Genomic DNA, 15,962 nt, shown 5'->3' with positions numbered 1-15,962 from the left:
TTCTGTACAATAAAGCTCCCTAAGTTTGCACCATGAGGTTAAAATAAAGAAGGAAACCTTACAATTTTGAATTTGATAGACTCTAATAGGTAGAATAGGAACCACTACACTGGTGAGAAATTAAGGTAAGTTTTATGCAAATTTACATTTGGATATATTCTTTATAATTGCAAAAGTCATCTAAAATTTATGTGGGCAGAGGAGAGGAAAGAGTAAGAAAGGAAATTAAAAATCTGATTATAGATTTCCATTCTGAAATCACTATTTCAGTGCTTCCAAACAAAGATGTTCACCATTATTCATTCATTCTGTCGGACCCATATACATTCAAATGGAAAACTATTAGCATACTAATAGTTACCTATTACAGATCCAAAGAGGGAACAAAAAAAAAGGACCAAGAGTGCATTATTGGAGGGAAAAGAAATCAATAATGGAACAAATAGGAATTTGTGGCATATTTTGAAGACACAGTAGAACAGTTTTGAAACAAGACATTTAGAGTTCATGAAGTTCTCATCACACAGAACATATTACTGCGCAACACAAGCCCTTTGGCCCTGGAAGTTGTGCTGATCTGTGAAACCAATCTGAAGCCCATCTAACCTACACGGTTACATCATCATCCATACATTTATGCAATGATCATTTAAATGTCCTTAACGTTGGTGAGTCTACTAGTCTTGCAGGCATGGCATTCCAAGCCCTTACTAAAGAACCTACCTCTGACATGTATCTTATATCTATCACCCCTCAATTTAAAGCTATGTCCCCTAGCGGTAGCCATCACCATCTGAGGAAAATGGGTCTCACTGTCCACCTTATCTAATCTTCTGATCATCTTACATGTCTCTATTAAGTCATCTCTCAACCTTCTCTCTAATGAAAACAGCCTCAAATCCCTCAGCCTTCCCTCCATACCAGGAAACATCCTGGTAAATCTCCTCTGCTCCTTTCCAATGCTTCAACAACCTTCCTTTAATGTGGTGACCATAACTGTACACAATATTCCAAGTGCAGCCAGACCAGAGTTTTGTATAGCTGCAACATGACCTCATGGCTCCGAAACTCAATCACTCTCCAATAAAAGCTAAAACACCATACCCTATGTACCTGGGTGGCAATTTTCAGGGATCTATGCATATGGACACAGAACTCTCCGTGCTCATCCACACTATCAAGAATCGTACCATTAGCTTAGCACTCTGTATTTCTGTTACTCCTTCCAAAGTGAATTACCTGACACTTTTCCGCGTTAAACTCCATTTCCACTTCTCAGCTCAGCTCTGCAGCTTATCTACATCCCTCTGTCACCTGCAACATCCTTCAGCACTGTCCACAAATCTATTGACCTTAGTGTCATCTGCAAATTTACTAACCCATCCTTCTACACCCTCATCCAGGTAATTTATAAAAATGACAAACAGCAGTGGCCCCAAAACTGATCCTTGCAGTACTTCACTAGTAACTGAACTCCAGGATGAACATTTCCCATCAACCACCACCCTCTGTCTTCTTACAACTAGGAAATCTCTGATCCTCAATCTCTTGCCTATTTTCTACAATAGCCTACCATGGGGAACCTTATCAGATGCGTTAATGAAAACCACATAAAGCCCCTTTACCCTCATCCACCTGTTTGATCACCTTCTCAAAAGAACTCAATAAGGTTTGTGAGGCACAAACTACCCTTCACAAAACCATGTTATCTATCCCTAATCAAACTATTCCTTTCTAGATGATTATAAATCCTACCTCTTATAATTCTTTCCAACACTTCACCCACAACTGAAGTAAGGCTCAGTGGCCTATAATTACCAGGGTTGTGTCTACTACCCTTCCTGAACAAACGGACAACATTTGCTATCCTCCAGTCTTCTGGCACTATTCCTATAAACAATGACGACATAAAGATCAAAGCCAAATGTTCTGCAATCTCCTCCCTAGCTTCCCAGAGAATCCTAGGATAGATCCCATCTGGCCCAAGGGACTTACATTTTTTAGAAGAAAGAAAATCCATCTTTTAAAATAAATAACCACTGAATATTTTATTTTGCTCTGCAGGAAGGCTTACAAAAATAATTCCACCTCACTATATTTTTCCATCGAAGTAATTACATTTAAATTAGTTCAATTAGTTGATGGGTGATGATTTAATAGAGACAGAGATTAAGATATTGGACAAGAAAATGCACAAAATAATTAGAGACTGTTAAAACTAATGGTATTTTATCGTTACCTGTTTAAGTATTGGCCAGTAGTAGAATTCGATCCATATGAAAGGACATGGGAATTCCAATCACTAGAATCTGCATGGCTAACATGTGGACTATAGTCTGTGGAAGACATTTTAAAATTTCAGTAATTTGAGTTTGGATTTAAAAAGTCATTATTAGAAATTTGTACTTCATCTATTACATAATACTTCATCAGAAACAATGCTCGAGAGAAAGAAACTGAAGAGCAAAGTAGTACATTGTTACAAAATTTCATGGACTCATTTCAGATGCTTAATTTCCAAAATTAAGCTCTTTTCTTGTAACCTCCCCACCCTGGAAGGAAATTTTCAGAAAAGATATAATGTCTTATATGAATATACAAGTACATTGCATTTAAATATTACATTACATGGGTTGGCATCCAAGAACATAATAATTATGAGTGACAGAATAAGTAGCTGATCAGTTAATGTGTTTTTTTTAAAATGCAAATAACTGTGGTCTTTAAAACAAGAATTTCAAAAATCATCTTTAAGGTTGAATAAAATTCAGAAAGGATTACAGGAAAATATTTAAAACTTTTTGTAATTGTTTGTGCTGTAGGTAATTATTGTTGTATATTCTACAATCAAAGATATAGCCACAATGTTATTCCTTTAATCCAGCATATTAAACAAACATTTAAGAAAATCAGCCAACCCAGGACAACAGAAGTTACTGGATCTATCTGAATTAAAGTCATGCTTACAAAAAGAGATGAACACAATAGCTTAGAGACATTAAATGAGTTATAAATGAAAGCTACCATTTTAATTTTACATGTAACGCTTCTTTTTCCTTTACCACCATTTATGTTTACATTTTTAAAATTTATAAATATACTTAACTGTAAAAAAAATGGTTTTCCCTATTATTAGGGAACTTATAGATTGAACAAACCTGTTATACTAATTGGCTTTGTAGCACTTCCTTGGGAAGCTGTAGCCTGGACAGGGTCTGTATTATGATAACCTGTGCGGGCAGACCTAGAAATTGCACCCCACTTAGAGATGATCGGTCCGTCACCAAATGGAATTATGGGATCTTCATCCTTTGCCCTTCTCTGAGAATCAAACAGATTTAGCCGCCGTTTCACATTAAGGTCCTGAAAAGGTCAAGAATGTTGTGAAAAGTGAAACATCTGAAATAAGCAACCTACAAGTTTTCAAAAAGATATTATTCAAAAACTTTAAGCATCAGATGTATAGTCAATACTTTAAATTCTTTCATTGTTGATAAAATCTCAATGCTAACGGATGAGAGATCTCTATTCCTATCCTACTTCTTCACCAAAGAAGTGTTTACAAAGATTCCTGTGCAGTTAATTAGTCACCATTACAAACAGAATTTGGATACCTGAATAGAAAAATGCTATAAACAGTGTGTGCACTTTGATTGAACATCTGTTTTATTGAGTTTTCCATCCTCTCAGCTTATGTTCAAGATAAATACAACGAGAAAGCAGAATATCTACACAAATATCAACCGTGACAGTGGGTACACTCTCACCAGAGTCAAAGCGGTTAGTTCAAGTCTCTCACCAGAGACTTGAATACATTAATCTAGACTAACAATCCAGTGCAGTACTGAAATGGCACTTTCAAATGAGACATGTAAATAATGGGTACATCTGCTCTCTCAGGTGAATGTAAACAATATTTGAGGAGGAGCAAACATAGAAAATATAAATAGGACTAAACCATTCAGCCCTTGAATGCTTTACCATTCAATATGATTAACTATGATCATCCAGCTCACTACTGTTTCCACTATTGCACCAAAACTTATAATTCCCTTCCGCTCAAGAACTATACCTACGTCCATCCGTAAATATTCCACATATTAGCTCAACCACTGCATGATCATCCATGATCACACTGAAGGTCGAGGAGGCTTGAAGGACCAAATGGTCTAATCCGGTTTTTATTTTATCATGTAGTTATTACCATATTCCTGTTAGACATAAACTAATTGTGCACTTTTGACGTGAAATTACGATTGTAACCTAAAGTACTTGGTCATATCCTGAGATTATGAAATGAACCGCAGAAGTTCAAGTCTCTACCCCTTTTTTTAAGGCTGTGTAATGCAGTAAGTAAAGGCATATTTTGATAGGATACTGCAAAATTAATTACTTAATGCTGCAGTTACTTGGTTTCAGTCAGTTGATAACATAAAAAACATATTTTGTCTCAACTGTTCCTTCATTGGTCAAGGGGAGAGAAAACATCGGTTATTTAAAATTCACTGCAACCATCTGCAAAGATGGTGAGTAAGTTTCTTAAACTGAAGTCCATCTACACACTGACTGTGCTGATAGGAAGGCACTTACAGGTTCTGAGTCGAAGAAAGAATAGTGAGCATCGCACTGAGCATTCAACTACTGACGTTAAATTGGAGAGAATGTCATTGATGAAACAGCTGAAGATAGTTGAACCTGTGGCATTAATCTGAAGAACATCTACATCAATGTCCTGGGGCTGTGACGATTGACCTCCAAGGGCCTTAATTATCTTCTTTCCTCCTAGGCATGCCTCTAACCATTGGAGAGAATTCCGCACACCCTTCACTAAAAATCCGTATTTGGAGATGCAGGTGTTGGACTGGGGTGTACAAAATTAAAAAAAAATCACACAACACCAGGTTATAGTCCATCAGGTGGTTGTGGACTTCATCAGGTTGTGGTTGTCCACAACTACCTGATGAACTATAACCTGGTGTTGTGTGATTTTTAACTAAAGACTGATGTCATATTAATAAAGTACCTATAAATAATATTTGAAATGGTGATAATCAGCTCACTGAGTGGATTATTAAAGATCTATAAAGCTGTTTTGCCCTAAATTTTCCTTAAAGATAAATCTAGTGAACATTGTGGGAAGGAACTGTAACCAATTCTAGGATGAAGAAATACAGATCAACAATTCCTAATTACGAATAATAATTTGACAGAACAGAACCTGAGCTGTGCTGAAAATAGGTGCCCAGTCCATATCTTATGACCCACAAGGGTAAGGTATCTCAGAATTTTTGAGCAATAGGTGAAGCTTAACACTACTATGTAGTATCCATAGGTCCAATTCAAAGAATTACATTGACAAGTATGATTTGGAGTTGCAGGTGTTGGACTGGGATGGACAAAGTTATAAATCACAGAACACCAGTTTATGTCCAACAGGTTTATTTGAAGCACCAGCTTTCAAAGCACTGCTCCTTCATCTGGTGGTTGGAGGTTAAGATCATGCTCATCCAATTAAAAGGAGTTCAGTGTCATGGAGATGTGATACAGTAAACAATCTTAGATTGACACTTTCATCTTTTATAATTGGTTATGCTGGCTTCTGTTCTTTGATATGTAAATCCCAGAACTACTTTTAAATTACATTCTCAAGATAGTTCAGCTTTTTAAACAATAGGTGTGAAGTCTGTCTGTGTCCCAATGCTATGTCAGACTGAAAAAACCCTGAGTATAGTTTGAGAGTTTTACAAGGATTCATGCAGATTCTGAGCAAAATAAAATGTAATTCTGCAAAAATAAATTCACCCCACCAGTTTATATGTGTGCATGTCTGAGTGACAGATTGAGTGTGCATGTGAGTGCACGTGATAGAGTGTGAGAGAGTGTGATGGGGTATGGTGTAAGTGCATATGAGAGTGTGTGTGTGCATATGAGAGACAGCTTGCATATAAGGGAGGGTCTGGTAGGTGGGAGAGAGCGGAAACTGGATTAGAGGTGCTGGAAGAGCACAGCAGTTCAGGCAGCATCCAAGTAGCTTCGAAATCGACGTTTCGGGCAAAAGCCCTTCATCAGGAATAAAGGCAGTGAGCCTGAAGCATGGAGAGATAAGCTAGAGGAGGGTGGGGGTGGGGAGAAAGTAGCATAGAGTATAATGGGTGAGTGGGGGATGGGATGAAGGTGATAGGTCAAGGAGGAGAGGGTGGAATGGATAGGTGGAAAAGAAGATAGGCAGGTAGGACAAGTCCGGACAAGTCAAGGGGACAGTTACTGAGCTGGAAGTTTGAAACTAGGATGAGGTGGGGGAAGGGGAAATGAGGAAGCTGTTGAAGTCCACATTGATGCCCTGAGGTTAAAGTGTTCCAAGGTGGAAGATGAGGCGTTCTTCCTCCAGGCGTCTGGTGGTGAGGGAGGCCCAGGACCTCCATGTCCTCGGCAGAGTGGGAGGGGGAGTTGAAATGTTGGGCCACGGGGCGGTGTGGTTGATTGGTGCAGGTGTCCCGGAGATGTTCCCTAAAGCGGTCTGCTAGGAGGCGCCCAGTCTCCCCAATGTAGAGGAGACCGCATCGGGAGCAACGGATACAATAAATGATATTAGTGGATGTGCAGGTAAAACTTTGATGGATGTGAAAGGCTCCTTTAGGGCCTTGGATAGAGGCGAGGGAGGAGGTGTGGGTGCAGGTTTTACAGTTCAGTTCCTGCGGTGGCAGGGGAAAGTGCCTGGATTGGAAGGTGGGTTGTTTGGGGGCATGGACCTGACCAGGTAGTCGCGGAGGGAACGGTCTTTGCGGAAGGCGGAAAGGGGTGGGGAGGGAAATATATCCCTGGTAGTGGGGTCTGTTTGGAGGTGGCGGAAATGTCGGCGGATGATTTGGTTTATGCAAAGATTGGTAGGGTGGAAGGTGAGCACCAGGGGCGTTCTGTCCTTATTACGGTTGGAGGGGTGGGGTCTGAGGGCAGAGGTGCGGGATGTAGACGAGATGCGTTGGAGGGCATCTTTAACCACGTGGGAAGGGAAATTGCGGTCTCTAAAGAAGGAGGCCATCTGGTGTGTTCTGTGGTGGAACTGGTCCTCCTGGGAGCAGATCCGGCAGAGGCGGAGGAATTGGGAATACGGGATGGCATTTTTGCAAGAGGTAGGGTGGGAAGAGGTATAATCCAGGTAGCTGTGGGAGTCGGTGGGTTTGTAAAAAATGTCAGTGTCAAGTCGGTCGTCATTAATGGAGATGGAGAGGTCCAGGAAGGGGAGGGAGGTGTCAGAGATGGTCCAGGTAAATTTAAGGTCAGGGTGGAGTGTGTTGGTGAAGTTGATGAATTGCTCAACCTCCTCGCGGGAGCACGAGGTGGCGCCAGTGCAGTCATCAATGTAGCGGAGGAAGAGGTGGGGAGTGGTGCCAGTGTAATTACGGAAGATCAACTGCTCTACGTAGCCAACAAAGAGACAGGCATAGCTGGGGCCCATACGTGTGCCCATGGCTAACCCTTGGGTCTGGAGGAAGTGGGGGGATTCAAAGGAGAAATTGTTAAGGGTGAGGACTAGTTCGGCCAAACGAATGAGTGTGTCAGTGGAAGGGTACTGTTGGGGACGTCTGGAGAGGAAAAAACGGATGGCTTGGAGGCCCTGGTCATGGCGGATGGAGGTGTAGAGGGATTGGATATCCATGGTGAAGATGAGGCGTTGGGGGCCGGGAAAACGGAAGTTTTGGAGGAGGTGGAGGGCGTGGGTGGTGTCTCGAACGTATGTGGGGAGTTCCTGGAATAGGGGGGATAGGACAGTGTCGAGGTAGGTAGAGATGAGTTCAGTGGGGCAGGAGCATGCTGAGACAATGGGTCAGCCAGGGTGGTCAGGCTTGTGGATCTTGGGAAGGAGGTAGAAGCAGGCAGTGCGGGGTTCCCGGACTATGAGGTTGGAAGCTGTGGGTGGGAGATCACCTGAGGTGATGAGGTTCTGTATGGTCTGGGAGATGATGGTTTGGTGATGGGGGGGTGGGGTCATGGTCGAGGGGGCAGTAGGAAGAGATGTCCTCGAGTTGACGTTTGGTTTTAGCGGTGTAGAGGTCAGTGCGCCAGACTACCACTACGCCCCCTTTATCCGCTGGCTTGATGGTGAGGTTGGGATTGGAGCAGAGGGATTGGAGGGCTGCGCGTTGTGAGGGTGAGAGGTTGGAGTGGGGGAGGTATGTAGACAGGTTGAGGCGGTTAATGTCCCGTTGGCAGTTAGAAATGAAGAGGTCAAGGGTAGGTAATAGGCCAGCGCGGGGTGTCCAGGTGGATGCAGTGTGTTGGAGGTGGGCGAAGGGGTCCTCAGAAGGTGGACGGGAGTCCTGATTGTGAAAGTAAGCTCGGAGACGGAGGCGACGGAAGAATTGTTCGACATCACGGCGTGTATTAAATTCATTGATGCGTGGACGGAGGGGAATGAAGGTGAGTCCTTTGCTGAGGACTGATTGTTCGCCCTCAGTGAGGGGGGAGGTCTGGGGGGGGGGGATGGTGAAAACTCGGCAGGGCTGGGAGCTGGGATCTGGTGTGGGTGTAGAGCTGGGAGTGGGGGTGGAACCTGTAACTGGAGTGGATGTGATGGTGGGGGGAATGGGGGTGGAGTTATGAGCAGGGGTAGTGTTCCCCTTGGGGATCTGGGGGGTGGGGATAGTGACAGTGGGGTCTGTGGGGGGCATGTCAGCAGAATGCAGGTGAGTGGCGCTGGTGGTGACCACGGCAGTAGGGGTGGCGGAAGTACCTAAGGTCCCAGTTGAGGCCATTCCCATGGGTACCAAACTTTGCTATCAGCTTCTGCTCAGCCACTCTGTATTGTTGCTTGTCCAGAAGTCTGCCTTGGAGGATGGTCGCCTGAAGGTCAGAGGCCAAATGTCCCGGACTGCTGAAAATGTTCCCCGACGGGGAGGGAACACTCCTGCCTGATGATTATTGTGCAGTGTCCATTCATCCGTTGTGAATAGTCAATAGGTGCAGGAGTAGGCCATTCGGCACTTCGAGCCAGCACCACAATTCATTATGATTATGGCTGATCATCCACAATCAGTATCCTATCCCCATATCCCAGACCTCTATCCATCTCTTTCTTGAAAGTATCCAGAGACTTGGCCTCCCCAGCCTTCTGGGGCAGGGGATTCCACATATCCACTACTCTCTGGGTGAAGAAGTTTTTCCTCAACTCTGTGCTAAATGGCATACCCCTTATTTTTAAACTATATCCTCTGGTTCTGGACTCACCCATCAACGGAAACATGCTTCCTGCCTCCAGAGTGTCCAATCCTTTAATAATCTTATACGTCTCAATCAGATCCCCTCTCATCCTTCTGAACTCAAGGATATACAAGCCCAGTCTCTCCAATCTTTCAACATATGATAATCCCGCCATTCCGGGAATTGGCCTCGTGAACCTACGCTGCACTCCCTCAATAGCCAGAATGTCCTTCCTCAAATTTGGAGACCAAAACTGCACACAATACTCCAGGTGCAGTCTCACTACAGCCTGTACAGCTGCAGAAGGACCTCTTTGCTCCAATACTCAATTCCTTGTGTTATGAAGGCCAGCATGCCATTAGCTTTCTTCACTGCCTGCTGTACCTGCATGCTTGCTTTCATTGACTGATGTACAAGAACACCTAGTTCTTGTTGTACTTCCCCTTTACCTAATTTGACTCAATTTAGATAGTAATCTGCCTTCCAGTTCTTGCCACCAAAGTGGACACACCACACATTTATCTACATTAAACTGCATCTGCCATGCATCCGTCCACTCACCTAGCCTGTCCAAGTCACCCTGTATTCTCATAACATCCTCCTCACACTTCACCCTGCCACCCAGCTTTGTGTCGTCAGCAAATTTGCTAATATTACTTTTAATGCTTTCATCTATATCATTGCTGTATATTGTAAACAGCTGCGGTCCCAGCACCAAAACTTGTGGTACCCCACTGGTCACCACCTGCCATTCTGAAAGGGACCCATTTATCACTACATTGGCTTCCTGTCAGCCAGCCAATTTTCATAGCATCTGCTCACTCTCATTAATGTACCATCCCTCAGATGTCCTTGCCTGCAGTATACGAGATAGACCAAATTGGCAGAATCACATGAGTATTCACTACGTACATTACGGGGGGAGTGTCCCCACATGTAATGGTGTCAATCTGTCACTCCCACATGTGCACACACACAACCTTATGGGGGGAATTTGTTTTTGCAGAATTACATTTTATTTTGCTCAAGATGTTTATGAATCCTTGTAAAACTCTCAAACTATACAGAGGGTTTGTCAATCCGACAAAGCAGGGGGACACAGACAGACTTCACACCTATTGTTTAAAAAGCTGAGCTATTTTGAGAATGTAATTTAAAAGTAGTTCTGGGATTTACGTATCAAAGAACAGAAACCAGCATATCCAATTATAAAAGATGAAAGTGTCAATCTAAGATTGTTTAGTGTATCACATCTCCATGACAATGAACTCTTTTTAATTCTGTGAGCATGATCTTAACCTCCACAACCAGATGAAGGAGCAGTGCTCTGAAAACTAGTGCTTCCAAATAAACCTGTTGGACATAACCTGGTGTTCTGTGATTTTTAACTTTGTCCACTCCAGTCTAACATCAGTACCTCCAAATCATACTTGTCAATGTAATTCTTTGAATTTTTAATTCTTTTAATTCTTTAATTATGGCAGCACAGGAGGTGCCCAAAAGGTGCCACCATTAGATTAAAATTAGACAGGTCCATTCAACAATCTAATAACAGCAAGGAAGAAGCTATTCTTGAACCTGTTGGTTCACGCCTTCTGGTATTTTGCACCTAACCAGAAGAGGGCGGAAGAGAGTATTACCCAGGTAGTAAGTGTCTTTGATGACACTGGCAGCCTTTCCACAGTAACAAGAAGTGTAAATGGAGTCCATGGAGGGGAGGTTGGCTTCTGTGATGGTCTGGGGCTGTGCATACAAGTTTCTGTAGTTTCTTACTGTCCTAGGCAGAGCAGTTGCTGTACCAGGCGGTTATGCGTTTGCTAATGTTGGCTGATACTTAACTGCAAATTAAATTTTGTATCAGGCAAGTCAATGCCCTGAGAAATAACATGGGGAATGCTAGATTAAATGCTTATCCCTCCCTTCAGTCATCTTGTTTCTTCATACAATATTTTCAGCAAGTTCAACTGCTAACATGTACCATATCACGATTCATGCAAATAGCATGCTGGAAGTTAAATTCCACTATTTCCAGAGTCATTACACAAGTTGAAGATTTCAAAAGGAGTACACAAAATTTCCAAATTAACCTGATTTTCAGTCCCAAGTTGATAGAAAGCAGCATGGTAGTTCATTGGTTAGCACTGCTGCCTCACAGCACCAGGGTCCTGGGTTCAATTCCCACCTGTCTCTGTGGAGTTTGCACATTATCTCTGTGTCTGCGTGGGTTTCCTCTGAGTGCTCTGATTTCCTCCCACAATCCAAAGATGTGCAGATCAGGTGAATTGGACATGCTAACTTGCCCACAGTGTTAGGTGCGTTAGTCAGGGATAAATATAGGGGAAGGGAATGGGATTGGGTGGGTTTCTCTTCGGAGGGGTGGTGTGGACTTGTTGGGCCGAAGGGCCTGTTTCCACACTGTGGAGAATCTAATCTAATCATGTTTCTGTACTTAACAAAAATTACTAAACATTACAAGTAATTAGACTGTAGCTAAGGAAAACAGTTATAAACTGTCAGCACATAACACTAAAAATTAAAACTCTAACTCCCTTATAAACTTCCCTTTATACACAGATTAACATAGATAGGAAACAAAAGCATGGTCAGAGGGAAAACTGGGAAAGCAATTCAGTGGTCTTTGCTCACAAAGTTTGTTCATCTGGTTCTTTTTGATCAGGTTTATTCTCAACCTTCCTTTTCTGAAGGATTCCATGGGTTTGCAATAGATACTGGATGACTGGTTCATCTATAAGAGATCACTGATTTATCAATTTAAAATGTCACAACAACCACAGAATAATAAAGATAAACTGGTTTGCTTCTGGTTTAAAAAGGGCTTTGACTGCAGTGAACAGAGACCATTCTCCTCAGCTTGTGGCGATCTGATCACCACTCTATCTTGCTCCGAGCCCCAGGTATTCAGTTACTCAGAACCAAATTATATGGTTGTTGGCAAGCAGACATTCTTTACCATTAAAACCGGTCATTCGTCCATAGACCAATTAATTTCTTGTTGTCAACCACTATCATAATACAGAACCCCTTGTCACCAATTCAACTGCAGTCCAATCTTCAATTACTGTTTATTGAGGCAGCTATTTGAAACATGCTTGCCACGATCATCCAGTTATCATCTTGTCAGAATGTGCAGCAATCGTTTAAATAGTTGGTTTTTAAAACAGCTCTTCTCATTTTAGTCCACAATTTTAAAAAAAGCATAAAAGGACGACGATACACAGTCTTTACAGCCACCTAGTTATTTTCCAAAAATAACTTCAGCTTTCATCTGCAGTGTAAGCAATTTTGCAAAGGGATAGTTTGATAACCAATAAAGGCCTTATCCACAGAATAGAATAGAAAACTTTACAGGTTCAACAAGTGCAGCATAAAATGAAAACATTAAAATGACAACGATTAAAATAAGTTTATTACTGAATTGAAAAGGTAGATTTCAATGTGACATCTATATAGTGCCTTTAACATTGTAGAGAGCACGTATTGTGGCAGAATGCTCGACAGAAGTCAAAAAAAATTAGAGTATGTGACCCAAACCTTATTCAAAAAGAGGTAGATTTTAAGATCTACCTATAAAAAGAGGGAATTTCAGAGCTTAGGGCCTAAATAGCTGAAGGAACAGATGTCAATAGAGGAGTGATATAAATCAAGATTGTGCAAGAGGGAAAATTGTACAAGTACAGAGACTGCAGATGGTATTCTGGGTTAGAGAGTGCAGTTTAAGGGAGACACTTAAAAGAAATTAAGAGTTAAACGGAGGAAATATAAATTTTTCAACAAGAAATACAAAAAGTGTTTAAAGCAAAAATCTGAATTTACAAGAAAGAAAGATTATATCATAAAATGTAGTAGTGTCATAGAGATGTACAGTACAGAAACAGACCCTTCAGTCCAAACTAATCCATGCCAACCAGAAATCCGAACCTAATCTGGTCCCATTTGCTAGCACTTAACCCATATCCCTCTAAATCCTTCTTATTTATATTCCCATCCAGATGTCTTTTAAATGTACCAGCCTCCAGCTCATTCCATACATGCACCGCCCTCTGCGTGAGAACATTGCCCCTTAGGTCTCCCTGGAACGTCGGAGGCTGAGGGGTGACCTTATATAGGTTTATAAAATTATGAGGAACATGGATAGGGTAAATAGACAAAGTCGTTTCCCCCGGGGGTGGGGGGTGGAAAGAGTCCAGAACTAGAAGGCATAGGTTTAGGGTGAGGGGGGAAAAGGTAATAAAAAGGGACCTACTTGCAGACTACTATGGCCTGAAAAATCTAGATTCAAATGCTACACTAATACAAATGATATTTTCCCATGTAAGCATCACTATTTTATCTTTTACAATTTAAAAAGTAATATATTTGCACTCAAGGATGCAGTCTCTAAATTGACGTAGGGATCCCACAACCGTTGATAGCTTAGTCATGTATTTTCTATTAGCTTAGTGCATTTTATTGCTATTTCACTGCAAGAGGCATTAAATTGCGCCCTCACCTGTTTTTACCCAATACAAATCCCACCCCAACCCTCATCCCATGGGCATAGACAGCATCTGTCAAGGAGCTACTCAAAGCAAGAAGTGATTTCAGAATGTAAGAAAACCAAGAGTAAAAGTAAGGTACTACATTAGTCACAGGTGTTTTTAATCTTAATGTACGTTGGGACAGTCAAGTTTACAGAGGTAGACATGAGGAAGAATTTAAAGAGAGTGCATTTGTGAGTTTTCTAATCCAAAAATATTCTTTAAAAAAATTTCATTGTGGAACCAATCAAGGATTAGGCTACTTTAAATCTGGTACATGTATAATGAAGCAGATTTTAAAATGATCTCCAAGTAAAAGATTCCCTAGGATACAGTGATCAAAACATGGTAGAATTTAGCATTCTTTATGAGAATGAGAAGTGTGGGTCAGGAACGACTGTGCTACATGTAAATTAAGGTAATACAAAGAAATGAGGACAGACTTGACCTGGAGTGAACGTGGAAAGGAGTTTAGCAGAAAACTGTTGATGAATAATGGTAGACCCTTTAAGAAAATAACTTCTGACACACAACATAGATCTCCCAGTAAAGGAGGAGGATTCTAGGAAGGGGATAAACTGACTGTAGTTAGCAGAGGACGTTAAAGGTAGTATTAAACTGAAAGAATTAAAAAAACATACAAATGTGGCAAAAATTCGTGGTAAACCAGAGGATTGGGAAAGTTGTAAAAGCCAACAAAAGACAACCAAAGAATAATAGATGAAGAAAATAAACAATGAAGGTAAACCATCAAGTAATATAAAAAACAGACAGTAAGAGCTTCTTTAAAATGTGTAAAAAGGAAAAATGTAACCAAAGTGAACATATTTCCTAAGCCTTATTCTCTCAGGGCCTAATAGAAAACCAGGAAAAGGCAGAGATATAAATATGTCTTCATGGTGGAGGACATTAATAGCATTCCAAAATACTAAATAAATAGATGAAAACCAAGGAAAGAAATACAATGTCTAGTACTGGAGAAAACGTACTAGAGAAACCAATGGGGCCAAAGGCTGATAGGTTCCTTGGACCTGATGAATTGCACCTTGGGATACTAAAGGAAGCAGCTATAGAATTAGTGCATGCACAGGTCGTAATTTTCCAAAAGCCCATGGGTTCAGGAAAAGTCCTTGATGACTGTTGCTAGGAATGGAGGGCTCGAGTTATAAAAATAGGCTGGATAGACTGTGACTTTTTTCACTGGAGCATAGGAGGTTGAGAGATGACATTATAGAGATTTATAAAATCATGAAAGGGTATAAATAAGATGAATAGCAAAGGTCTTTTCCCCAAGGTGTGGGAGTTCAAAACAAGAGGGCATATTTTTAAGGTGAGAGGAAAAAGATTTAAACAGGACATGAGGGGCAACTTTTTTTTTACAGAATGTGTGGATGAACTGCCAGGTACAATTACAACTTTTAAAAAACATTTGGGCAAGTACATGAAGAGAAAAGTTTGGAGTGATCTAGACCAAATGCAGGCAGGTGGGACTAGATTAGTTTAGAACATGGTCAGCATGCACTACTTGGACTTAGGGGTCTGTTTCCATGCTATATGACTTTGACAATTTTCCAGTCATAATGTAACATTCTTATTCAAAAAGGGAAGGAGACTAAAAAACAGGTAAATATTGGGAAAATGTTAAGAGTCTATTAGAAAGAGTACATAATAGAATCAAGTAGAGTCAACATGGCTTCATGAAGGAGAAATCATGCCCGACAAATTTAATACATTTCTTTGAGATAGTAACAGGCAAGGTAAGTAAAGGTGAACCAGTAGTTGTATTGTATTTGGATTCATAAAAAATGTTTGATAAAGGCACCACACAAGACTACTTAATAAGATAAAAGTCCAAGGTGTTGGCAGCAATATATTTGCATGGATAGAGGGTGGGGGACATTTCAGCATGGCAACCTGCAACTAATTGACTGCCACAGGATCAGTGCTGGGAACACAATTATTTACAACATATATTAAGATTTGATTGACGGAAGTGAATGGTCTATCACCAAGTTTGCGAATGACAAAAATAGGTAGAAAAGTTAAAATAATAGGCAAGAACCTGACGGATAGAATATAATGTGGGAAAATGTGAAGCCATTACCTTTGGCAGAAAGAACAGAAAATTTGAATATTATTTAAATTGTGCAAGACTGCAAAAAACTACAGCAGGGAGAAATTGGAGGGTCCTCGTGCATGAATCATAAAACAATAGCATCCAAGTTC

The 15,962-nt window shown here is 41.2% G+C and overlaps 1 protein-coding gene across 6 annotated transcripts in view; it reads right to left on the bottom strand.

Moving 5' to 3' along the window:
• Positions 1 to 15,962, bottom strand: part of rc3h2 (ring finger and CCCH-type domains 2) — a 125,668-nt gene that overhangs the window by 21,653 nt on the left and 88,053 nt on the right. For all 6 annotated transcript variants that reach the window (XM_072565720.1, XM_072565725.1, XM_072565724.1 and 3 more), the window contains exons 16-17: positions 3,159 to 3,363; positions 2,240 to 2,336 (exon numbers count right to left, since the gene is read on the bottom strand). In XM_072565720.1, the coding sequence (XP_072421821.1) occupies positions 2,240 to 2,336; positions 3,159 to 3,363 (302 nt within the window). The remainder of the gene's footprint in view (positions 1 to 2,239; positions 2,337 to 3,158; positions 3,364 to 15,962) is intronic.

This window comes from Chiloscyllium punctatum, chromosome 49 (genome assembly GCF_047496795.1).
Source record: "Chiloscyllium punctatum isolate Juve2018m chromosome 49, sChiPun1.3, whole genome shotgun sequence".
Lineage (NCBI taxonomy): Eukaryota > Metazoa > Chordata > Chondrichthyes > Orectolobiformes > Hemiscylliidae > Chiloscyllium > Chiloscyllium punctatum.
The sequence above is the reverse complement of the archived record's forward strand: the minus strand, read 5'-3'. Positions and strand labels throughout refer to the sequence as shown.